The sequence below is a fragment of the Salarias fasciatus genome, chromosome 23, assembly GCF_902148845.1.
Source record: "Salarias fasciatus chromosome 23, fSalaFa1.1, whole genome shotgun sequence".
In the NCBI taxonomy this organism is placed as follows: Eukaryota; Metazoa; Chordata; class Actinopteri; order Blenniiformes; family Blenniidae; genus Salarias; species Salarias fasciatus.
Window position 1 is genome coordinate 13,115,157 of NC_043766.1, and position 27,377 is coordinate 13,142,533.

The window sequence follows — 27,377 nt, forward strand, 5'->3', positions numbered from 1 at the left end:
AAATATGAAGAAATGTGACTACGGATGTGAGCTGACAGACTGCAGCATCCAGAGATATTCGTTGCCAAGGGCTGCGTCTATCTGTTTCTCCTTCTTTGTGGTTTGCTTCCGTCTCTTCTGCTTTTGTCCCTCCATCGATCTCTTCCTCTCTCTTGTCACTCAGCCTCCCTCGTCTCCCTCCATCTTCTGGGTTTACCCTTTGAAGTCATTTGTGAAGCTCTTCTCCGCTCTCCCTCAGGAGCACTCTTCCCACACTGAAGGTGTCTTAGGAGTTTTCTTTTCTGTCTTTCTTTTTTCTTTACAAAGGTGGGACTTTCTTTAAGCTTGTTAATGTGCGAGATCGGAGACTTTGATGCAGCAGTTTATTTTCAAGAGTGCAGAGAAAAGGATGATAATAAACACATTTTGCAGGCGGCTGTGGGAATCCCTCAGGTCATTTTCTACTGCACTAGAACTGTTATGTGAAGAAAATAGAGGTCAGACAGACAGAAGAATAAATCTCTTGATGCCCATGCTTTCTCTGACGTAGCTTGGCCTCTTTCTTTTTTTTGTTACAGATTGCTGTGAACCTCTGAGTGAAGATGACGTTCTTTCAGAACAACTTCTGGGTAAGTCGAGAAAACTCTCACATCGTTACATTAAAAGCTTTTAACATGCTTTTACTTTTGCCAAGGAACTGCTTAACGGTTAGGTCTGTAATGATGCAGTTGTTTCTGTCCAGTGCAATGCTCTGGATCTTGTGTTTTTATATAATAAAGCATCTTTGTTATCCAAGTAATCGGCTGATCCCAAACACAACACAATTCCTGATGTTTCTGAGGGCTTGACCACTCCCTGCCTTTGTCCTGTGGAAACAGTTTTCAGGTGCTGTGCCTCTCCCTGCTCTGATAGTTTCCCTGTTTACTAGGGGAGGAGCACCTCTTTAATCCTGAACAAACTCAGGTCTGCTAACACTGAATTGAAACATTAGCCTGTATTTACAGGACCCGTGAAGCATTTACAACCTTGAATACGTATTAGTTTGCATTTAGTACACATTTCTGCTGTTGTCTGCATATTTGTATGCATCTAGTAGTGTTTCTACTAAGTGTACTAAGTGTATTAAAACATACATGAAAAGAAGAGATACAACAAAACAACAAACCCCCAATTCCTCTCTTCTCTCAATGACTTTTGTCAAATGTTACAGTTTGTCCTTTACTTCCTCTTTTCATTTTGTCCTGTATCCTCTCTTTACCCTTCTTTCCTCTGTGTCCGCACACCTGGTACGTCTATTTCAGGTGTGTCCTACATCCTCTATTCAACCACACACCACACAAAGCCCTCAGCGTTCACAATGCACATCGAAGTAAAATTATACCCTCAGTACTATTTCATCTACAGTGATGATCAAAGGAGAATGATATGGGCTTTATTTTTACCACATGAGAGAAATGTCATTGAATACCATACTGTCAAAGAAGTAAAAGGAAGAAAAGATGGAAATATGTACAGTATATTGTACTGATTCATATGGAAATACTGAAACTAAATAGGCACTAAGATTTATTTTTTTGTTCATGCCATTAAGGGTAAAAGTTTGAAGCAGTGCATACATTAACTTATATATTGTAGTAAGAAATAAGTACATTGAAAATAAGAACAGGGCAGAAAAAGACCTTCTTAACAGGTTTTTTTTTTTTGATTCCGATGTGACTTTTCTCTTTGGTAGTTTAAACTGAAGGCACACAGGATGAGGATTAGTTGAGATTTAGAATTAAATAAGTAGGATTTATTGTTTAAACATGTGCATTTGTTATTGAAAAGCATTGCTGTGATCATTCTGCATGTTTGCTTTGTATCGTCTTTAACTCTGTTTTTGTTCCTGGTGAATATGAATTTAGGGTAGCACTTTACTTGAAGCACCCGGAATAACACATTATGAGTAGTTATAAACACTCATACATGATCACAATGCTTTATAACTCACTATACAGCATAGGGTTAGGGTTAGGGTTAGGTTCTGGCATTGTGATCATCTATGAATGTTTATAACTATAGCTACACGTGTTATAATGGCATTATATTGCTTTATAAATGTATTTATAATGTGTTATGCAGGGGGGCTTCAAATAAAGTGTTACTGAAGTTAGTTTTTCCTGCTGTGGAAAAACAAGCCAACTAAAAAACAGGAACCCTCAAAATGCAATTGAACTGCCTTCTAAAACCAAACGCACTTTTTGTGTTTTGTGAGTTCATTTCCACATTAACATTTTACATATAAATTGTACCCATCCTGCGTTCGGATCGAAACAGCTCTGTGATACAAAGCAGCCCTTTAGTTAATTAGCAGTTGAGAGCCGGTCGCACACCGAGCCAGTCTTTCTTTGGCTCAGCGGCACTCGCAGCCGCTGACAAAGCCTCGTCATGGCACGGCATCCTCTCCCTTTAACTCCATAAAAGCTTCACTCACAGCCCAGGGGGGAAGCCCGTTGGTTCTAATTAAGCTTATACTTATAAGATGAAGGCAGCGTTTTCTGAGAACATCGTTTCTTGCTCGGTAAGGATCAGTGATGCTCAGTTATTCCAGGTATTTGAATGAAAATGCTTTTTTACCTCTAGGAGATGATCACAACCTGAGCTTTTTTTTTCTGTCCCCACATATGATGGAGAAGTAATCATTGTCGTCACCTTCCAATTCACTTGCGTGATTTCTGTTCATCACACCACCAAATTAAAGGAGCTGATGAACAGAGGTATCTCTTATGTTATAATGTGCTGCTTTGATCAAATTCAATAAATTTAATACTTTTCTTATCACTTATATTTGTCTATTTTTTTTTTTTTTTTATCAGTGTTCTTATATGTTCATAAATAAAACTGAACCATGCAGAGTTTTCATTCGTCATTTTGCATTGTAGGCAACACTAAATTAAACAAAGTGGGCATATGAGAAAACGTCCAAAACTTACTTTTTTAAGGGGTGGTCTGGTGACAACAGTAGAACCAGCCCAGTGTAATGGTTTTAAAGTGAGTAGCAAGCAACTCAAAACAAACACTTCTTTAAAAAAAAAAAAAAAAAAAAAAACATTAAAAAATGTAATAATGTGAGTCTCAAATAAGCAACATTCCATAAATCTAAAAGTTTATTAACTGTTATGTGAGCCAAGACTTTATCTGGGGATATATCAGTAAATTATTCCACAAATCTGAAAGAAAGAACTGACTTCACCATGCTGCCATTTCTTGGAAGGTGGTAGATTTTACTGTCCTTAAATGTTTTTCCAAATAGGCTATTATAGGATATTTCTTTTTGGCACCGTTACATTTATATATCTACTACTTTGTTTGAGACTGCAACTTCAGTTTGTTGAGATCTTAGCTGGAATGAAAGGCCACATTGCTGGAATTTAATATTAAGGTAGCGGGATCTTTAATATTCAAGCTGTTTCCTCTCTGCAGTGGTTTATATACGACAGAAAAAAGTGAGTGTCCATGCTGTTCAGGGAAATTTAAAAGAAGTTTTTGAAGAAAGACAACTTTAAAACAGCAGACCGGGTGTACTGTGCATCATACCGTATGGACCTTCTGTCTTCTGTCTTCTTAAAACTGACTCCTGGCCTGCAGAAGCAAGAGTGCGAAATTTGAGACGTACACCAACAACGCCCAGTTTTTAATTTCTATTATTGCCTGCTTCTCAGTTTAATGATTCCAGAGTTATTGCCCTCCGTCACACTGAGTCATGTGGTTTTCTGTTAGGGTGAAACATTGTAAACACACACTGAAAATCCTTCCACCTCTCCCTCCTCGTTCCTCTGCTCTCTGGCTCCTGTCGTCCTTCCTTCACTGCTTTCTTCTCTTCATCACAGCTGTTCCTTTTGACTCTCTTTTGGACCAGAACAAGATTAATAGTCAAGATACATTGACACAGGAGTTATTAAGTTTGTGTTGTTGTCTCAATGCATGCTTAAAAAAAAAAGAGTGAAGGAAGAAAATATTTAAGATGTCTTAAAAATGTTGCAACCACTAGAAATTAGCTGAGCTCCTTCGTATTAAAATAAAGACGTTTAGTTTATATATTTATATCTCTGAATTGGCAAAAGAAAATTAAGAACATCAATTTTGAGCTTTCTGGAAATACACCATGGTAATCAGTGATAATTCAATCGACGATGCATGTCGAATCACAGAGGATTAGATAAACCTTCCTGTGAATGATCTATTTGTTAAATTTTTCTCCTCTGCCAAGATGGTTGTTTTTTGTCTGCTGTAGTGAATTTCTCTGATGAGCAGCTGCTGCTACCTGCTCCTGATGTTACTGACACGTTTCTGCTGCAGGGCTGTTGCTGCCGCCCGACCTGCTCAGTCAGCAGAAAAAGTTAGTGTGAGTCAGCGAAACTCACAGCGGCCCCGACAGAGCGGTCAGCCGGCTCCCTCCGTGGCTTCATGACAAAGTGTGTGAAGCAGTCGCAGGGAAATTTCTGCCTCATTTTTGACAGCAGCCTAATAAAAGGTGGTTGCTTTATGCAGCACGCTGAATGGGATCATATTTAATATGGAAAAAAAAAAAAAAAAAGCTTTCTAGTTAGCCACTAATCTGCATTTCCTGCATTTGCTCAGGAAAGAAAATATGGATTTTGAGTACTGAAGTCAAAAAGTTAACTTTATAAAATATGTATTTATACGTTTCACTAGGTCTGAAACCACACACACACACACACACACACACACACACACACACACACACACACACACACACACACACACACACACACACACACACACACACACACACACACACACACCTGCCAGCAATTTAGGAACAAACTCTCTTCAAACACATGTTTATTGACTGTGGGAGGGAACTTGTGGACAACCAATCGTGGAGAAAATTTTTTGGTGTGATATGAATGTACTAAATACTACGAGACTGTGTGCCCATATAAATAACATAAAACTGTTAAATTAAGTTGTGCATGACTGAATATCTGCAACAAAATTCAAAAAGGTTCCACATTCAGTCCTAATATTACAAAAGAAAAACATGTAAGAAAGCTTTCAATTAAAAAAATGATTCTTTAAAAGATGTTTAAATTAATGTACTATTGAGGCAAAGCTGCTGTAGCTTCTCATTTTACTCCGTTTCTCTTCACGAGAGATAAAGTCACATGGAACCAAAATAGGCCACTAATTTAGGGGTTCAGGTAGAGGCTGATTTTTATTTTCACTTACACTGAGTCCAGTAACCGGTAACCAATTATGTCACATTAGGGATGATGTTGTTTAAAATACTTTACCTTACTGCATCAACCTGAATAGATTAATATGGGGTAAAAAAACAAAACAAAAAAGAAAACGTGTTCATACCAGGGTTCATACACTCTGTAGCTGTTGCTGTTCTTGAACAATGCCGGTTAAAAGAAGCTGCACTGTCTTGTCCCCTTCTCTTCTGAACATTTCCTTTATTTCACGCCACTGAAGCACCGTTATATTGAGCAGGAATGTACTCAGACTCAAAATCCTCTCCAACTCTAAAGACAGATTTGATCATTAGCCAGAACCAAAGGCACAGCTTTCAGTGTTGCCAGAAAATAAATCAGTGTATGAGAGATCCTGAGCCAAGCTGAGCAACACTTCAGTTTCCCGATGCCACATACAGTATGTTCAAACTGCACCCACAAAAAAAAAAAAATACAATAAACAAGGAAAAAAGTGTACGACAGCCACGTGTTGCACTGAGGGTGAAGCAACACATACGCTTTTTTTACTTATTTATTTATTTTGATCTGAGTGTTCAAATGACCGACTCTGTGTCCCTCCTGAATCAGTACAAATCGGTCAGGTAAACTCAAAGCCGTCTGGGATCTTGGTGGTCCGGCGTCGGCTCTGCAGTGTCTCAGTCTGGTGAGCAGCTCTCTGAGGTAGAAAGTACAGTCACTGAGGCCATCCAGTGTAATCGGCTACACGAAACCAGCCTCTGCCCTTTTGTAACAAACCACCACTGTTTTTTTTTTTTTTACCCTGTATGTGCTTTTTTTTCAAAATTGCGTTTTAATGGATTCCAGCAGGAAACTGTGATGTATACAAACCTGTATCTGAACTGTGGTAATCGATCGAGAGGTATTGAAGGCTTTGCTGTAAACTGAGGAGGTTAGACACCCGTCAGTCACTCAGCCTGTTTGACAGCACAGGCCTATTTTTGCTAGTTCATTGGTCGCCCGTCTCACAACAACAAAACATTTGCTTAAAATATTACCCAGTGAAATCCAATTTAATGCAATTTGTATTGATCTTTATGCTTCCTAAAAAAATTAATTGAATAAAACTTGAATGATTTTTATGCATTCTGCTTTTTAAAGCACTTTGTTTCTATTTTTAAAAACAGTTATGTAAATTAAGGCTTTTTTACTTTTATTACTTCAAATGTACAGTATGTAGCTGCTCAGTGTCGCAGTAGTTTGCCTTCTCCCCTAAAACCAGGAGTACCTCAGTTTGACTCTGGGCATGCGGTTGTCTTGTTTGAAGTTTGCATGTTATTCCTGCTGTTTTTTTTTTGTTTTTTTTTTTTTAGGTGCCCTGGCATCCTCCCACAATCCACAGATGCATATTAATTTAATTGGTGCTTTTGATTTTCTAATTTCCCTCGGCACTGGGTCAGCTTTTAGAGCAGGTTGTAATCCCAATTGGAATGTTGCAGGTTCGATCCCCCATCTGTCCAGGTATCGAAGTGCTCTTGAGCAAGACCTTGAACCTCAAACTGCTCCCAATGGATGGGCGGCGTGTTGCATGGCAGCTGCCTCCACTGACGTGTGGTGGACATGACTTGTGAAGCCTCTGGAGGGCTGGTGAATCAGTGGAAAAAGCTCTATTTCAGTGAACTCTGTTTAACATTCATATGTGTTAGTGCTTATGTTTGACTGGCACCCAGTCCAGGTTCAGGGTGTGCCCTTTTCAAAACCGACTGTGACTTCGGATTGGCTCTAGCTCCATTTCTGTAGCTTCAGAAGAACTGTTGAATGGATATTATGTAGGTGTTCACACTGCGTCTGTGGTACAGAGATGTGTCAATACTTCTTAATGTTATTAAAATTGTTCAGTTTACAGAACTTTGTGTACTTACACATATGATCCTGAAAAGAATATTCATATTTGGTAACTTAATATCATAAGCGACTAATTCGTTGGCAATGGACGGGTAGTGCGGACCTAAATTTCTTCCTCCAATCTTGACATGCTCCAGCAAAGATGTTTCTGAGAGCCTGTGAAAGATATCCATGCAGAAAAATGCATTCGGCTGTTTGATTAGTGATGGAAAATATTCATTTTGCATGTGACCTTTGTGAAAACAGATATACATGATTGGGTATTACAGAGACCATTTTCTTTGCCCGAGGCTTTTGTTGATAAAACGTCTGAAAGTTCAAGAGATTGTGCCCCCATGGTTCATCACCCCGTGTTCTGTTTCTTTCTTTTTTTTCTGTAATCAACATAATCACAGCGAAGATGAAGCTGCAGATGAAAATTGTTTGGTTTGTTAGCGTGAAGCAGCTGTGAAGAAGCTCCCGTGGTGACAAGATTTCAGCTCAGCCCAGGTTTCTCCACTGTCTGTAATTAGTTTCATACAGCAGCCTGAGGGGAAGTCTGAAGATGAGTCTAATTAGAATCAAGTGAGAGCAGCTAAAAAAGGCCCAACTGTGGAGATACAAAAGATGCTTAGTGTGCATGCACGCACATAAACAAATGAAATTACTGAAGTCCTGAAATCCGGCTGCAGCTTCTGAGATTATAGACTGACAAAAACATCAGAATGTCCATGTAAAGGAGAAATCAATCTGTGGTGAAAGTTGTGAGTTTTTATGGCAAAGGATTAAGTAAAATAACACTTTTAGTGTGCGGAAAAATAAACACAACATTAACAAGAAGAGCTGACTGGAAAAAACATTCACTTCAAGGACTGAAGGAAGCAGAAATAAGCCAAACAAAGAAACAAATGATTATGCCAGCGAGGAGAGGAACAGTGGGTCTTATAGAGGCTTAGTCCAGCTGCCTCCAGTTTCCAGACAAGTCCTCTTCTCACCAGCCAGGGACCTGCAACTTGGCTCCGGCATTGTCCCACGTCACTAAAGGGAACGAAAAACTGAATTTTAACAAGTGAGAAATTTACCAGTTTATGGAATTAGTCATAAAGTAACTTAATTCTGATTGTTCCAAACCGTGAAGGACATACAGCATGTCACATGTCATCAATTGTTTTAAAAACTTTAAAAATAATTCTGAAACTGAGTTATCTATAATTGCAACACACACACACACACACACACGCGCGCGCGCACTGTGACCTCCATGCAGGAGGTTTAAACAGGTTGGAGAGAAACAAAGATCAAGAAAGTAAATAAACACCATTTTCCCACAAACCACTTGTGTCTGTGTTAACTAGCCTCCTGCCTAAAATGCAATGATTAACAATATCAATCCAGCGTTTTTCCTTCTGTTGTATGAGAGGTTTCTGTATTCCCTGAGCTCAACTCGGGACGCCTGTGCTGCCATTTTAAAGTTGGACTGGCCGGTCGAACTGCCCAGCTGCCACTCTGCTCTGCATGAGGTTTAGTAGTAACACTTGATAATCTGTGGATCCCATAATCCGTAATTGAAATAATTAAAAATACCGTTTTAAGTGCTGTGATCACTGCAGAGGCAGGTTTAATTCTCAGAAGGAGGCCAGTTTCTTTTTGTTTTGTTTTTTTTGCCTTGAGGGCGTCGTGAGCATCACATCAACAGTTCTGAAGACCTGTGCAGTGTTTGAAAAAGACTGTCTATGGTGGTTTCTGCATTTTTCTTTCTACCTACAGGATACCGGTACTCAAAGAATATCCCAGTAACCATTTGTTGAAGAGGTGATCGAACAAAACAAACTCACATTTTGAGTCTGCATTTGGGAGTAGCTGAGATAACTCTCTCCAGTTCTTCACTTCTCTCAAACATCATTCAGTTTGCTCTCAGAGAAATTTAATAAAAAGGGAAGTTATTTCAAACATAAAATCACATTTTAAGATGGCATGATAACCTGTAATCCACTTAAAACAATGACCCAATAACCAAAACTTTAACAAAATACTGATATGTGATAAGTAGGTCGTTTCTCCATAAAGCAGCGTCTCACCACCAATCAGCAGCTCTGACCCCAAGCTGAACTTAAGTGTTGACCCCTGACGACCTTTTATAGCCTCTTGGTATTTACTACAGCTTTGGGGTGCAAATGATAAAAAGGTCAAATAAATGCTGCTGGTTTGTTCAGGTATGTTTTTTTTTCTTTCTTTTTTATCAGCTCTGAAGCTATCAGCTCCGTTTATGCGTTTTCAGACCTAAAAAGTTAAATGACCTGGACCTTTTTTCTCCAGGAAAAGTATTGATTTCAACCGAGGAAATAAATGATAATTTCCCAGCAGGACAGTCCCCCTTAACACATTTCTAGCTAATCCCCCGGAGCCCCTGTTGGTCTGCTAAGTCTTGAGCTTTCATGTGAAAGTTGTCGACATAGAGATTTTATACCTCCCCATAAACCTCCCCCCTCGACTCCGCTCGTCACCTTTCCCATCGCCCGCCTCATTGTCATGCTAATGGGGTTTGTCATGCGTGACCAAAATGGTCATCTTAATTGATGAAAAAGAGATCAGCAAGAGAGGAAAAGAAAAGGGGGTTTGCATACATCAGAGGTGGAGGATTTTCTTCCGGAGGTTCGAGGAATAAATTACTACACTTTAGAGACACTTGAAGAAATCTGTTGGTGTGTTTGCTCATGTAAACTTGCTCTCAGATTACTTGGCATGATTCACTGTCTTACAAGTGTCATCTCTCATCAGCTCGCTAAATCGAGTTCCTGCACACTGAAACACACAGGGATGTAGTTTTGTATTAGTCACAGCAGCCAAGATTAACTAGTCACCGCTGTCGCACCGATGATGTACTTCTCATTTCAGCTGCACCTACACGTTTCAAACATATGCTCTTTGTTAGCGTTGTGGCAACGCAGTTACATTCAAGCTGCAAAAAAGTGAAAGCGTCAAGTTGATGTTTGCTGAAAGGTTTTCCTCTTTAAAGATCAGACTGCTTCTACATGTTATTGTTGTACTGTCTTATTAAAACACTCGTGCATTATGTCCAAACTATTTTTCGCCCATCTGTTTAAAATTATGGCACTTTTCACTGGTTCTGTTACTGTGAACACATCAAATATTTCATAGTTGCTTTACACATTTCACTTACGATATAGATGGTGGAAAAAAACATCAAGAAGTTGCAAACAAAGTCACTCTGGGCTGCTCTTACCTGTTATTCACAGCCAGAAGCATTCACAGCTGTTCTGCAGATGTTAAGGGCAGGAACAGAGTGTGTTTAGCAGCTTCACTCGGCTCCTGCTTCTTTCCTTCAAGATGTTTGAGACAGTGAGTGAATAGTATTAATATTGCCGAGAGTGGCCCAGGATATAGACTAAAATGCGATGTGTAAGATAAGTTGTCATGTATTTAATGTTACAGCTCCTGTTACTGACAAATTGCAGCACCACAAGTCACAAAGCAAGTCCAGTGTTTTTCTTGACTGCTGAACGAGGTTAAAAGAATATTTTTCACCTCCTGATCTGAACCTGGTTATAACTTCAGGGCTAACCGCTTTAGCGTCCTGACAGCAGAGAAGAGAAACACTGAAACACTCCTGATGAATTACACTTAAGGTGGTGTTGCGTTTTGATGATACGCCAGCTGTTTAACTTGGCCCTGCCTTCACATGCTTTTATTTATCTCTGTAAAGTTGCTGTGTAATGACCAAAACTTTTTAATCAGATTGTCTAAAGAGGTCATCGGTTAATGACAGGGCATTTTCTAAAGTACATATAAATTATTAAGCACTGTAAATGCCGCTGAGTTTCACTCATCGGAAGTAGAGTTCATAATTGCCTTTTCAGATTTTGATCGAGGCTTTGTTCCAGGCTGTTATCATTAACAAACCCTGCATACAAGACCTATTTAGCTCTGTAACAGTCTGTGGGTTTGCTTGTTTTGCATATAGCCGACAGACCAGCCTGCTTTTAAGGGAGGACAGGTGCTGTGTCTTGCTGTGAAGAGGCAGGTGCGTGTGCGTGCGTGTGTGCGTGCGTGCGTGCGTGTGTGTGGGCTTATATCGGCATCTCACCTTTCTGCTGCGAGGGTTGAGTTTCGACAAAAGGCGTTTGCCAACTGTGAGGAAGGGACAAAACCCCCAGAAGAGCAATGGTTGCTCTGCCCGAGAGAGCAGACCCCCTCCCCGACGGTCAGGAACTCTATACCGTCTGCAGAAGGCTTATTTGCTGCTGATAAAAAGATGCTGTTGAAGCGTTGAGCTGCGTTGTAATCATGTGAAATAGTGCCATTTGTTCAGATTGAGAACACTGGCTGATTTATATGAACTTCAGATTTTATTGCAGGATGACAAAGCTAAACTGCAACATCCAGAAGGGTGCTGACAGTTCAAATTTAATATTTTGTTCATTTGTGCTTGTATTATGGATGCTCACTACTTGGTTTTATTGACCTGTATTAAATATTTTGAAGTGTATATGCTTATTGAAAGATACGTATGCATACAGGCGTAACCAGTATTTTTATTTTAACTGCTGACAGTTTCTCTTGGATCAGTCATGCTACGTGAAATATAATTGTGCTTCCAATTGTAGTATATTGCCACTCCTGTGTTGATTTTCAAAATCTTTACATCTACTAGACAGAAGAGGAGACCTACTTCTGTACAGTTATGGTTAAACATGCCACAATAATTTCCAGATAGATTGATCATCAGATTTATTTGAGCTTCATTGTAATTTTCCATCTATTGGTCCGACGTTAAAAACGCCAAAGTTAGCGAGCCAACTAGACTGAAATGTAAACTTTACTTTTACTCTTTTTCTTTTTTCTAAACAATTTTGATTTTTAAGTTCTATGACTTTGGAAAAAGGAGTGAGATGAAATCTTAGGCAGCAAACGATTCATCTGCAGTTTATTATCATAATTTCATGAAGGATTTTGTACATGTTGTAAACATTCAGAGTGATATCTGCCAAAACTAAGATTTACAGCTCACTGTGTTGTAATAAATGGGTGGGTCTTTCTTCTTGTTTTGAATGAGCGGTTTGTTGGATTAAAGCTCCTGAAAATATTGTGTGTGTAAACAGCATTTCAAAGCTTCTGGGTCTGTAATCTTTCTCTTCATTCTCCCGCGGTACTACACTCACACACTTTACTACAGATTCAGGGTTTTTTTTGTTTTGTTTCTTCGTGTGGTTGTTTCTTCTCTCTCTCATGAATAAATTGCCACTTGCAGAAAGGGCCAGTTGTGAGTTGATGTCAGACGTGACGTATTGGCTTCGCCTTGTGTTTTCTGTTCAGTCATCAAACTGTCTCTGAGAGCAGCTGTTTCTCTTTGTGGTCACCAAGTGCTGGTCTCTGTCGTAGTCCAGTACTTGGTTTTTGCTTCGTATGCTCAGAGCGCCGGGCGTGTGTAGTCCCTTCTGCCCCTTCCTTGGCATTCCTGCCATTCCCCTGGTACCTGGGACCTGCTTTGTCCTCCTCCAGCGGGGTATTTTTAGGTCCTGACAAGCAGCTGTCTGTGTCTGCGCGTTAACCCCGCCGTGTCTTGGCTGAAAAATGTGGGAAGGCTGCAAATACAGCAGCGCCTTCACCGGGCAATTTCCCGGCTTACAGGGACTTAAACCGAGATGGGCGTGGGTTTGTGTAATTACAATACAAATGGGTGTGAGTTGGTGATCTGGTTTGTGCAAAATCTGCTCTGCTGCGAGGATGGCAACTCGTCTCAACAACAACCGTGTTTTGTGGTTGTGTGTCGTCGTCGTCCCCCCCCCCCCCCCCCCCCACACACACACACACACACACACACACACACACAATTTGCACTGGATGGATTATAAGCAAAATACAAGTTCCACGGAGATGCTGCAGTCACATGGATTGTGTTAAAATAAAATGTCCAAAGCATAATACCTGAAAAAGAAACTGTTTTCCACTCAGGTAATTATTCAGTCTGTATTAAAGAAAAGACAAGGAAAAGACACAGCAACTCAGTAATAGTAATTTATTTAAAAATGATAAATGACATTTTCTATCTGGTAAAACAAACTAGTACTACAACAAGCATGTTTTCAGGATTTATTACAAGCATTTTTTGATTGCATTAAATAAAATATAATGTGACATGAAATGACAATAATATATTTACTATTGCAACCAGAGGACACCAGCCTGCCTTGTGACGGTCTAAGCAGCCTCCTGTCCTCTCATAATGGGAGAACAGTGCAGTGCAAAATTCAGATTTATAGTCATGAGAAGATCCATCAGGAAGCAACTTTGCTTTGAATGCATATTCAACACAAGTCAGTAAACCACAGATAGTGAGACTTGTAACTAAGTACGCAGAGTGGACTGTATTCAGTCCAAAGGTTGGTTGTTCAGTCTTCCATCTCACCCTGTTGGGGTTTCAAAAACACTGTACCCCAAAATACTCCCAGTGGAGAGCAAGAGCCTCACGTGGCAACTCTTTCTCGCAGAGTACATGTGTGTGTGTAAATCAGTGAATGTGCCAAACACTGAGAAACATTTTGAAGCTGAAGAAATGAAAAAAGTGAAAACTATTGAGCATTTGCTTTTAATGGTCAGAAGATTGGACGATGCTTCACTGGTTTGCATTGCTGCCTCAAGGCAATGAGTTCCTCCACATAATCCTGATAATGTGAAGGTTTTCTTTGAATGTACAATGTGTAAAATCCTTTTTTAAAGCTTCTACAATGAAGTTAACAGAACAGTTTTGATGTCATTCTATGAGGGCTACACTTTGTAGAGTCTTTTACATCCAACATCTAGTCTATCCTCAGGTCAGTAAGGAAAAAAAACAAACCCAAATTGAATACTAAAGAACGGTAGCTGGCTGATTTTACTGACTAAGAAACAAACTGCCAGAACTCTAATAAGACTTGAAAAGAGTTGGACAGAGGCGCTGCAGCTACTGCTGGCACCGAATGCACAAAAATGTCATCACCTAAAATTCATACACTGTACCTTTAAATGCTAGTTTTTGCTTAGAGAAAGTCAGGTATCTGTTTTTTCAGGCTTTACTTGTTTACTTACTTATTTTCCTTATGCAACAATACTGAATGAGGTCTTCATATTGTTTTCTAAGACTAACAGAAGCTGGTAAAATCTCTAAAGGGGGGGAAATGTTTGAACATGGTGTTAATATGACTCCAACTCAAACAGGTTTGAAGCTGAAATTCCAGGTGATTGTTGTTATAATACTGTTGCTGTGTAGTTTATTGATTTGCTGCTAATGAGAGACATTTACCGTTTGATTTTTGTGTGTTGACAGGGGGAGAAGAATGCTGGGTTTGACGTGCTCTACCACAACATGAAGCACGGCCAGCTGGCAACCAAGGAGCTCGCCGAGTTTGTCAGAGAAAGGTAAAGTTTGTGTGTATTTGTGAACATGAGTGTGGGAGGAGGCGCTAACGATGGCGCCCTGGTCGACAAAATCTACTTTCTTAACTGATACTGCATACTTGGAGAGAAAGTTAGAAGACGCTGCCAAGGTTGAGTGAAATGCTTGAAAGATGATGTATAAATTATACAGGAGTGTTTTTCCCCACTGTGTCTAATGTAGTGTTTGAGATTTATGCATTTTTAAAGTCCTGCCATCAGTTAAACAAGAGTTTCTTTGTTAAAACTGGTTCAGTCACCTCAGTCCATTCTGACCCCTGACCCCTGTCCTCACTGCTATGCTACTTTCAAAATGCTCTATCTCTGAAGTGTGTTTGGATGATGTCTGAGCGCCTGCATTAGACACACACATGTGTGTGTGTTTTTACATATGCCAGCTGCTGGATTTAGCTTCTCTCTGTTTCATCATCCCAGCTAATCACCTCCTCCACAGTCAGCGCTTAGCCTCTGGAACTTAATGCGGCAGGTCTGTCAAACTCAGGATTTCTCTGCGTTTAGCAAATAAAGCCAATGTGTGTTGAATATTTTAAGCTGTGTTTATCTACTTTCAGTATCACTCTCCAGTTTCCAGCGTAACACTCAAATCACAACAGAAAAATTGCCACAGTGAAAATAAACCTTGAAAAAAAAATTATTCTCCAAGTGCCTGGATGAAAAACACTCTTCTAAGCGGCAGCAGAATTTAAATTGGTGTCTGAAGTTATGACTTGAGTCTAGCTGTTTACCTTGAACAGACATGTCAACATCATGATAGATCATTGGCGAAATGCAGCATCTTTGATCTCAGTTGGGCCAACTGGTAAACTGATATCACCGTAATTTAAAGAGCCGGTGTTAAAGTTTTCCTTGAGTCCTGAAGATGAATACAATACCATCCTCACACATTTACTGCACTGTCACTAAAATAAGTGCACTAACTTTTCTAGAGGAAAAAAGTGCAATCTGAGCTCGTTCTACTTGTTACTTAAGCTGCATAATTTCTGCAGCCTCTGTCATGCATGTTTTCACACATTTATCCTCATGTTAGGTCTTTGATGATAATGCTATGGATAATAGCTCTCTCAGCTACAAGCACTGCTGCCATCTGCTGTTCAGTTCTGTCTCAGTAATGTGCCATGATGTCTAGTCCTAATCATCCAGTGGATTAATCAGGACAAGTAGTTCATTTCAGGGGAAAAAAACCCCAGAACAACCTAAACTGTCTTTGATATTTTAACAAAGTCTTCCAGGAGCCAGATTAAGTCCATTTGCACGGGCGACATGTTTGTGTCAAACACACCTGTGTTTCAGAAGCTTGTATAATCAAGCACAAAGCTTGTTGTGGAGGAAGATGGTCCAACACTTTCTCTACTTGTGAACAGTTGTTCTGCTGCTGCGCTGCTGGGGCTTCGATGGCCACATTAATTTCTGCTGCATTGGTTGTTGGTAGCTCGTAGCCGCAGTCTCATTGTGCGACGGTAATGAGACGTCTGTCTTGCCTGACTCTGGCAGAAGATTATCTCAGGCCGTCTCTGGTCTGCAAACCCCCCTCACTGATTTTAACCTCTGTCCCCATGTAATTGCCTGTTTGTCATCTGAGACAGCCAAAAATTACACACAGAATAAATGCATCTTGGTCACCAGCTGGGTGGGCTTTTTCAGTATTTTTTTTCTACTACTAAGAATGTGGAAGAAGTGCTGTAAAACTACTGAAAAATGAGCATCTTAATGTTATTTTGTTTTTTAGATAGCACAGTTTTCATAATTTAAAGAAACCCCATCAAGACTGTATCCACCGATTGGAAGTACTAACAGAGCACATTATCATTTAATTACCTGGGTTGAGTCAGTTGCTCAATTAATGTGAAGCAGTAGGGATTGACAGTGATCAGTCATGTAGAATTTAACAAATAGTGCAGTCCGGCTTTTTATTACAGCTTAGAAAGTTTGTCCTCCATAGAATATTGTTGGTTGTACAAATAAGAAAAAGTAGAAAAAAACAGCTCTTATCAAGTTAATCTATTGTTTCCGGAGTCTACTAATTCGTCAGAAGGACTGTGGATGCCAGCAGACTTATCAGTCTCATGCATTGATATTCTCAAGTCTATTTCACACTCTCCACCCTTAACAAGTCATTTGAATTACATTTGCCAGAATTATTTCTGCTGAGAACATCAACAATAGCGGGCTGGAAAATAAAAAGCCCGTCTTTGTCCAAACTAAGTTTATTTAGTGAGGAAATGTGCAGAGCGATCAGAACGGTGACTTGACGGACACGACTACACTGCGTGTAATTGTGTTGGTCAATTAGACACATGTTCTCTGAGCTGGTCAGTCTATTGCTCTAATTTGTCATTAGCTGGGAGTGCACCGGGGGAAATAATGAGTTTCCCACAGGAGTTTATGCTCTCACAGCTGGACATTAACACACACATAGTGCTCTGTCTCAGCCGTGATATAATCTGGACATTGATTCGGAGTGCTGGTGCACATTCCTCTTTGAGGAAAATTGACTTAGCTGCTTGGACAGCAGCAGACAGCAAATCAGCAATAAGGAAATGAAACATTGTGGGTAAAGGAGTGTGATCCTGCAGGACAGAGGGAAGGCAATTGTGTTGATGAATACCCTCGGTTTTTCCTTTCTCTCCTCTCTCACTGCCTTAGGGGTGGATTTGATTTAAGAGACTCTATGAAACGCGCTGTTTAAAGAAATGTAGCAACTCTTCAGCCACATTCCTAAGATTTCTCACATTCACCAGCTTCACCGTATTGCTTCCTCTGAGGAAGATACACTGCACAGCCACATGTTAGTATAGGAAGATGGAGATGTCTGTAAAAATAAAATCAATATCATTTAATTACCGACAAGTCGCTGGTGAACAGATAAGCTATGTGATTGCATATGAGCTAAAGTGCAGTTGGCGTAAAAGCAATTTTCAGTATGTTGGCTTTGTTTTAAATGTTTATGTTTTTATCTTGAACCACAGTTTTATACTCACAAGATTTTGCACTTGATTTAAATTTTTTGTTCTAATTTTCTTTGTTAGTAAGAGTGGTAACAGTTGACTGACTAATCTGAATGCTGCCTGCTGTTTCCTTCTTTACCTGCTGTGCTGTACCTAACAGCTGAACTCTGGTGTGTTTTTATTGCAAGCATCGAGTTTCATGGAGTTTAGTTTTCCGATGATAATCTGAAGATATACTCTCCAACTTCATGCTCTGTCTCCGTCTCCATGAAACACTGCAGCGTATGAGCACCGCAGCTGTAGAGGGTTCCTCTGTAGATGTTCTGTAGATCGATGAGGAGAACAGTGATGGACTCCAGAGTGCATGACTCCCAAGACACGTTCTCCAGAGAACTGGCAGTTTCATAGTAGAATCAATCCAACATGGTCGTCTGTCCATGCCAATGATCATGTACTCGCCACTGTTAATATTTTTATTATATTGTCCGTGGCGTGTGTGGCGTCATTACAAAAACAACTATAGGTGCTAATTTGTGGCCCAACATGCTGACCTCTTCATTTTTTTAGCATTTCTGCTGTTTCCATGTAAACTGTCATCACTTTCTAAATATTGCCATGTGAACGCAAAATTTTTCTGAAATGAAAACGCGATATCAATGTGTTTCCACTTGACATGTTGCCATGTAAACAGAGTCTTAGATCCCGCTCTAGGTGTTTCTCAAATGAAGAGAAAACACTACAAACGACTCGGTGCAACAAAGACACTCTTGACTTCAGCTTGTCAGCATGTTGTGACAATAAAGCCCTTTTGTGTAGCAGTATATTATGCACCAGTTGTTAGCCTCCTGTCTGTGTATCTTTAAAGTCGCAGAGACGCACCGTGGCTTGAGAGATGTTTTACATGACCAGTAATGAAATTGCTTTTTTGTCTATAGATAACAATACAAATTATGAGCTCAGGAAAATAATGACAAATAATGACAATAATAATGCTACTTAGATTTTAAATTCCTAACTTGATTTTACGCCTTGGGCTGTAGCGGAGCCAGAGTGGGGGCAAAGGGGCCGTCGCACCAGGGCCCACAAGGTCATAGGGCCCCATTCAATGTGATGTGTTCTCATTTACTCGTGAATAAATTATTGTAATAATAAAATGTGCAGTGTGTGCGAGAAGGTATATGCATATGAGTGTGGGCTCCAATTTGCCAATTGTTACATTATGAATGTCCATGAATGCATCAGAGCTGTAAGCCAGCTCTGATTGGCTGTCCGGCATTAAGCATTAAACAGTATGCTAAACACTATGCTAGCCACTAGCGGTACTACCCAAAACCAGAGCCATTGGTGAGTCAGTGAAACCTTCAAAAATATTATCTTTATCAGAATGCCGTGGTCTTAAACACCTGCCTATTTGAATGTGCCTTGTGTTGCTCTCAACTATGAGACCGCCGAGTCTATTTTTTTTTTCTAATATACGTGAATTCCAAAAGATATAGATAGCTGTGTCTATATCTATCTGAATAGATTGTGTAATTTTAGACCAGCTGTGTTCATTTTATATTTAAGCTGTATCAAAGATGGTACAGATTTAGCCAGTGAGTTTTTGACTGAGATTTCAGCACCATGGACAGCGGACGCTCTCAGATTGACAGCTGTCAATCTGCATTTGTCTGTGCGCGCGTTAGGGCTGCACGATATTGGAAAAAACTGACATTGCGATTTTTTGGGGGCTTGCGATATATTGCAATATATATTGCGATATTAAAAATAGAAGAATTTTCATCAGATGACCTGAATAGCTCTATTTGGGGAGATGGCCACTTGAGAGAAATACGTGGTGCTTCATACCGCTTGTCGAGCATGCGGATCATTTTTTAAAATCCCTCTTTAACGATCCACGGTGTTCAATGGCACCATGTCTTTTGCTAGGTAAAAAGTTATTGCATCCGTGATTTGTCGATGCTGTTTGGAGTTCCTATCATACGGTGTTATGCCGGCAAAGGCTTCTGTAATTGTTTTTTGAGAAGATGAAGTTTCACCTGGGGTCTTTGGTTTTGCACTGGAAATACAGGAGCTTGTGATGGCGTTTCAAATAGTCCAACAGGTTTGACGTATTACCTCGTGTTGAGGCAACCACGACGAGGCACTGTCGGCAGAGGACGTTGTTTTGCTCCGTATCGTCTTTTTTTATAGCCGAAATATATCCAAATTTCACATGTTGGCCTTCTCTTGGGGACTAAATCCTCGCTTCCTCCTGCATGTCGCCTGTGTTCAGAGTGTAGCCCGAACCCCCCCTCTCTCTCTGCTGTGGAGGAGGGAGGGAGGCGGTGAGTGCTGAGCAGGAGGGAGGGAGAGAGTGGCTGTGCGGAGCATGGAGCAGCTTGCTGCTTTTATGAAGCAAAACAAAAGTTAAAAGTAATAATAATAATAATAAAAATATCGCACATCCTGCAATGTGACTATTGCACATGCGCACATTGCGATGGCAATGTTCAAACGATATATTGTGCAGGTCTAGCGCGCGTATGTGTATTTGTTCTTCAGAACAAGTTTGTGAACTGGTTTGTGACTTTATTCTGCTTTCTGAGGCATATAGGTTTGCTTGGCTCAATAAAAGTGAACATTAGTGTGTTGTTTGATGGTAGCATGATGTATTGTTTGAATGGTAAAATTACTATGATAAGGGCCCGTTGAGAATGCTCCGCCCCCTCTGTACTGAGACTCACGCTCCGCCTCTGGCCTTGGGCGATTGTTTTTAGAATGATATCAGTTGTTTCTTCGTGGGAGCAAACTCGAGCTTGGCTTACTGTCTCATCAACTTAGAAACATGAAAGAAAGAACTGAGGATGGATCGCAGACTCTACCATATAAATAAAAAATTACTGACAGTTTATCCTTCAAAGACTGATCACTTCTTTTTTTCCTCAATCCAGACTTCAAACTGAGTGTTGACATTTTAAAGTCTTTAAAGTGTCATTTATTCATTGGTTTGAGTTTTGGAATCAGACATATGAGTAAATGTAAATAACCAGGATTCCTCCACATCTTGGTCTGTAACAGACTGAATATGGATTAAACTGCTGTCAGTCATCAGCATGTTTAGAAGGAGAGTCACTTTATTTTACTGGGTTACACTTCCTCTGGAAAGACGACCTTTTTATGATCAAAACAAACAAAGACAAAATAAACCTAACATCCAATAGCAAATCAATTATCATCAGTGTGACCCAGAACATACACAATATAAATTAAATATTTATAACAACAACACAACTTCAGCGTACATATACAGTATGTACATCATCTTGATTTCAGGTTTCAGGGAAAAACACACAAACAAACCTGAGTTTATATCCCAACAGAAGCTCCAAAGGAAAAAAAAAGTCCCTAAACCAATCCAGTAGGGAGCTGGCAGAGAACAGTAGTGCACAATAATAGGAGGCACAGAGCAGGGTTATTCAGGAAGGTGACACAGCAGGAGTTCAAAACACAGACCAGCAAGGACACACCATCAGGCTCAGACTAGTATGCACAAGAGGAGTGAGGTCTTCATGAGGCACAGGTGGAAAACTAGCAATCAGGGAGGGGTGGAGCAACCACACACCTGAAATAAAGAGGAGAACTGAACACGAGCCAGCACTGAGCATAAAACCAGGCATGAACTTGAGCCTTGACAAGATGAATGCAACTAGACAACGAGTTGGATGTTAAAATACAATAATCTGATGTGAGTAATAGTCAGGACACACAACGACCACATAAAAAAAAGAGAAGACAAGGAAATATAAACCGTGAAAACATAAAGTAACTCAAGATACATAGCAATGCAGCAGTTTGGAACTTATGTCTTTGTCTGTATTTGCAGAGCTGCTATTGAGGAGACTTACTCCAAGTCGATGAGCAAACTGTCTAAAATGGCCAGCAATGGGAGCCCTCAGGGGTGAGTATCACGCCCAGCGAGAAGTCCTGCTCGGTGCCTGGCAGGAGGACGTGTAAGCTGTTATGAAAGTGTTGTATGTATTGTGTGCATATGAGCTTTGAGCGCATCAACAGATATAATCAATAATAATGCTGCTGTGTATTGATATGTTTCTAGAAGGAAAGAGCATTAACTCTTACAGCAGTTTCAGCTGCAGTATCTGGTTTATGGTATCAAGCCACATGTGGTTTCAGCCTTCTTTCCCACATTCATCAATCAGTCTATGACCTTGCTATAACTCTCTTCTCTGAAATACTTTTGATGGATGGTATTTCCGACCAGGAATACCATGGACGAGCTAAAGGCTTGGAGATGACCTAGATTACCTAATTGATAGCAAAAAAGACAATATTTCGTTTTAAAATATTTGCTGTCGTTGCTGCAGTTCTTTTCGTTTCTTTTCGTTTTCAGCATTGATTAAATTTATGACTGTCCATCTTTCTTTGTGAACAGTTTCAAATTTCATTTGTTCCTGTCTTCAGTAATAATTATTAAAAATAATTGGTATGTACCATGTACTTCTAACTGCTTCAACACTACTACTAAAACCACGTTACAGTAAAATACTGTTCAAAACACAGAAACGAGTTGCAGAGTTTGTTTTGAACTGAATAGAGTTCAGTTAGAAAATCAAATCACACTGTCGTCGACTCGTCATTTCTCATCCATCCAAGTTCTTCACCGTGAGAGACTTTAATCAGATTTCTGAATCTGATTACAGTAAGGATTTCTTGGTTATTGACTGTTAAATTGGATCTAAATGCATTCACTTAGAAAGTAGATGGGCTGCATTAAACTTCTATTAAATCATATATAAGGATCGATTTTTCATCCTTAGAGGTATCATCTTTTGTATTTAAGAAAAGATGACAGCAGCTGAAGAAAATAATCTTTTCTGCTTTCGTCAGTGTGAAGTTTTGCAAGTGGAGCAGTTTCATGCTGAATGGACAGATTTCAGAATCTTTTCCTGAATCTTACATTGGATCTTTTTCTGAATATTTTCTTTAATCTTTACAATGTTCTGATATAACAGTGGGCTTGTAATGAAAAGCAGTTCCTACACTTGTCAGTGGTTTCAATACCTTGACTGATTCAGTCTGGCTCAAGTTTTAATACGTTTCTGATGAAAATGCACTCTTTAGTGCTCGACTGTCTCTCATTAGCTTTTATTGATTGCCTCACAAATTTGAATATCTGTTTTTCATTATACTTTTAATGTGTTTCTGTGTGAAGAGTAAGAGCTTCACTTTGTCAGTCGAGAGGCCTTTGTTCATTTGACAGAATAATCCATTTTAAGTCTTTCAAGGCTCAGCAGAGGTAACAAGAGTTGAGGTGTATTTTTTTGTTTGTTGAGGTTTTCTTCATATTGTCTTGGTTGTAATCTGAAAACATGTCCACACGGTGACATTGCATTAAAATGTGTGCTTTGTCTGTTTTGCAGGACTTTTGCCCCGATGTGGGATGTGTTCAGGGTGTCCTCAGACAAACTGGCCCTCTGCCACCTGGAGCTGATGAAAAAAATGAACGATCTCATCCGGGACATCAACAAGTACGGAGACGAGCAGATCAAAATTCATCGCAAGGTGTGTGTCTCGGCAGAAAGGGCAGATTTTACCCGTCCTCCAGCAGGCTGATGTGTTGCGATGAACTAAGTTGCATTTTTCATCACTTTGCCCTGCATCAAGTCTCTGTCACCCTGATCTAATTTAAACCTCTGAAAATCCAATTACTGACTACTCCTTCATGGCCCCCCAAGTTTGCCCCTGCAGTATTAAGAGCAGCGATGATTTGTGCAGTTCTGCATGTGTGTTCTTTTGTGTCACTCAGACCAAGGAGGAGATGGTGGGGACAGTGGAGGCGGTGCAGGCGCTGCAGGTTCAGAGTGGTCACCTTCAGAAGTCAAAGGAGGGATACCACACTAAGTGTATGGAGCTCGACCGGCTCCGGAAGGAGGGAGCACCGCAGAAAGAAGTGGAGAAGGTTATTCAGAACTTTTACATTTAATTCTCTTGGGTATTGAGGATGTGCAAGGATATCATACGCCCTGCAGAACACAAACGTCCACCTTTCCTTACCTATATACGTATGGTTGTGTGGAGACACAAGATAGTATTTGTTGTATGTGCGCATAATTGTGTGGAGTGTGTTATGTATGTTGTCCCATAACAGTCCGAACTGGGGTGACAGTAGCTCAGATGGTAGAGCGGGTCGTCTTATAACCGGAAGGTTGGCGATTCGATCCCCGCTCCCACAGGTGTAAAACTGTCGTTGTGTCCTTGGGCAAGACATTTCACCCACCTTGCCTAAGTATGAAAGTTGTGAGAGTTGATGGTGGTCGGAGGGGCTGATGGCGCAGATTGGCAGCCTCGCTTCCGTCGGTCTGCCCCAGGGCAGCTGTGGCTACAGCAGTAGCTTACCACCACCCAGTATGGTGTGAATGAATAATGCAATGTAAAGTGTCTTTGAGTGTCCAGAAAAGCACTATATAAAACTAATGCATTGTTATTATTATAAACTGGGAGGACAATGAAGGACTTAAATCAAGCATGGAGATAACATGCAAACTCTGTACTGAAAGGTCAACAAATCAATAAGGAACCACATCATTTTGCAAAGTAAAAAAAAAAAAATTAAAATAAAAAAATATATGAGCCATATTTAGATGTGAAGAATGTAGGTTACAGATAAATAAATGATGAAAAGATTTCTTTTTTGCATTTTAATTTATGAATGTGTTCTGTCTATGAAGATATGGCTGCAGGAAGTTACTTTCCCTGTATTTTCTTAAATATTCGATAATATTCTATAAGAATCTATAAGAAATCGTCTAAATATTAAATTGTCAGTTTAAACAACCGTAAGGAAATATAAAAACTTTAGATAGGTCACTCCACTAAGTTACTGCCATGCTCTACCAGTTTAACTTCAGCAGCATTTCGCTGCCGAGGGTCTGAGCAAAACAAGTTCTTGTTGTTTTGTATTTTTGAAGTTTGTGAGGATCAATTCTTGAAATCAGAAATGTGTTACACATTAGGAAATTTAACATGAGGTTTGTTGCAGGATTAATTTTTCATGTGCAGTCAGAATAAACTGAACACTCAGTTTGCACCTTAAAGCCTCAACTTCTGTTAAACTGAAACCGTAGCTTTGGAAATGATGCAAAACTTGAACTGTAGATTTTTTCATTTCGGTTTTCAAAGCTGGTTATGTTTTTATTATCATCCCATGTTCAAGACTTGTTTTAAGTGTAGATTCAGCTACGCTAATCTGCTTGTGATAAGTTTTTGTGGCCTTTTTCTGAACTTCAAAGATGCCATTTGAAATGATCAATTATTTTATTATAGCAAACCCCATGACTTTAATTCACGGTATTGTAGTTTTGGCTTAAGCTAATTTGATTTTGATTTATGTCTTATGTTTTTTTTTCTGTTCATATATATATATTAGATTTATTGAGCCTTGAATGAACTAAACTTTACTCAATTAAAGAAAAAAAAAAAACATTATAATTTCCTTGCAATTGTCCTGTAAAGTATTCAGGTCCAGCAGCTAAAATGTTGGTTTTTATGGTTCAAAACGTTAAAGAAAAGTAAATGTTCAAGAAGCTGCAGTCCAGTTTGTTTTTGCTTCTTGATAAATGTCAGATAAATCACTGCAGATGGAAGCAGAAGTGATGCAGACCGACTGTGAAGTGGTTTAACAAGCCGCGGGCGGCCTCCTTCACTTTTCTGGAAGTTTTTTTTTTTTTTTTCATAATGTGACTGACACTTAGCAGCTTGAAGACTCTTCTTTTTTTTCCTCCTTTTTTTCTCACTAGGCGGAGCTGAAGTCTAAGAAAGCGGCGGAGTCATTTGCGTTGTGCATTGAGAAGTACAACCGTGTGGGAGGAGAGTTTGAGCAGAAGATGAGCGAGTCTGCGCAGGTCAGCTCCTTCTCCATCCCAAGGGGCACATTTTTACTCGTACCCCTCAACCTCAATCTGTGTGTGTTTTTTAACGTTTGTTTGCTCTTCTATCTGAATCTGCAGCCTTCCGCCAAACAAAAGCTTTGTCTTATCCTTTCATTTATTATCCTACATCATGCTTTCTCCAAAAAAGGGAAAACTCACCCCCGACTCTTAAACACCCACCCACTTCGACACACATCCTGCTCATTACCTTTAATCACTGCCCCCACACTTCCATGGTTACGGCTGCTGTTTCCATGGAGATCCTCAACAAACCCCAATGACTGCCTCTGGGTTTTACATTTGAAACGATGGCAGGAGTCCTTGTGACCAATTATCTCTTGTAATAGCTTTGAAGGGAAAGGTCTGGTAGTAATTATGAAGGAGCTACCTGGGAGCACAGCGTGGGTCAGAGGATCAAAGCTGCAGAATGAGAAAGAAAAGGCGACGGCGCTTTATATAACACATCCACACCTAAAATTAAACTCATTTCGATTTGACCCAACGGGAATGAAACTCGCTCTGTCGCGTTTTCCAGTTCTGTTTTGGTTCTCTGTGGCGAAAACCGGAACCAGAGGAGAGGGCAGATGGAAGAGCCCTGCTGAAGTCGAACAGCAGTGGAGAGGAGAGCAAGGAGTGTTTTGCCATTCGCTCGTATTGCCCAGATTTTGCCTGAATACTTTGAGAGAAGAACTGGCAGCAGTTTTGCTCATAAGCTCAATTCTCCCACAAAAGCCAAGGCCACTATATCAAGACAATTCCCTTGAAGCAGACAGCGACAAATGAGCTGGCAGAATGAAGCGTGGGATCAAACTTAAATACTAAATCCTCTCATATTATTGCTGGTTTAATGACCTGGCAAACGCATGCTTCTCCTGCTGGCTGGCTGGCTGCCTCCATGTGGCTCAGAACTCGCTCAAAGGTTATTTTCTTTTTATTGTTCTTTATTGTTATAGCTTGAATTTAAAGTTCCTGTTTCATTGGACAGTACTCGATCATCTGAAAGCGCCTGATAGTTAAAACAGAAGAGAGATGCTCCACAACAAAAGACACAATTTAATAATCACATATTAAGTTCATATGTAAGAAAATAAGATAAACCCACCAAATTTGAATCTTCATTTGCAATTATAGTTTTTAAAAAATCATTGTTGAAGTGTAAAAAAATACATATGTATATTTAATAATATTTTGTTTTATTTTTTGCCCCCAAAACTTTTTTTAGATAATTTAATTAGTATTCAAATAATTGGAATGATAGATGAAATAATGATTATTTTATTGAATAATTATTTAATTAAATAATAATGTAAAATGCTGAGAAATTGAAAAAAGGCCATTTCAGAAATTCCCTCTTCCAGAGCGTAGACATGACAAAAGGGGATGCTTTTAAAGTCAGTGCCATCAATGGAAACACAAATGGAAATGCAGATTTTTATTTTTATTTTAGCGAACTACACACACAAGACCTAAGAGAGAGAACGACCTCAGCTTCCCAGTGATTCACGAAGGCACTGAAAACATGTGTGTCATGAGGATTTAGGTTGAATGTTAACTGTAAGTGTTGACAGCCCTGCTTCAGGTCTGCGTGGAAAGACTGATTTTATGTGTTTCTCCTGTGTTTGTGTGAGTAGAAGTTTCAGGAAATTGAGGAGGCTCATCTGCGTCAGATGAAACAGCTCATCAAAGGATACTCTCACTCCATCGAGGACACCCACGTCCAGGTCGGACAGGTACGTCGCAGCACTGAAATTCCCCTGTTATTATCAACTACAGAAGTCAGCATATCTTCACTGTTAACCTGTCATCATTCACTTTTAGCGCCTTACATATATGTAGTTTGTGTTAAATTAAGTTACAGTTACTGCATCATATTGTTTTAAGACTTCAGGTGTTTATTTATTTATATGTAAATAAACACCTGTAATCTCACACACACTCCTAAATAGTTTTGAAAAACAGTGTAACAGCTGTACCAGATGTATGGTGCAAGG

At 39.8% G+C, this 27,377-nt stretch overlaps 1 protein-coding gene across 1 annotated transcript in view; it reads left to right on the plus strand.

Moving 5' to 3' along the window:
• fcho1 (FCH and mu domain containing endocytic adaptor 1) overlaps positions 1–27,377 on the plus strand; it is a 59,261-nt gene that overhangs the window by 14,639 nt on the left and 17,245 nt on the right. The window contains exons 2-8 of the mRNA XM_030082687.1: positions 558–608; positions 14,386–14,477; positions 21,324–21,398; positions 22,879–23,020; positions 23,265–23,417; positions 25,255–25,359; positions 27,018–27,116. Of these exons, the coding sequence (XP_029938547.1) occupies positions 582–608; positions 14,386–14,477; positions 21,324–21,398; positions 22,879–23,020; positions 23,265–23,417; positions 25,255–25,359; positions 27,018–27,116 (693 nt within the window). The 5' untranslated portion in view covers positions 558–581. The remainder of the gene's footprint in view (positions 1–557; positions 609–14,385; positions 14,478–21,323; positions 21,399–22,878; positions 23,021–23,264; positions 23,418–25,254; positions 25,360–27,017; positions 27,117–27,377) is intronic.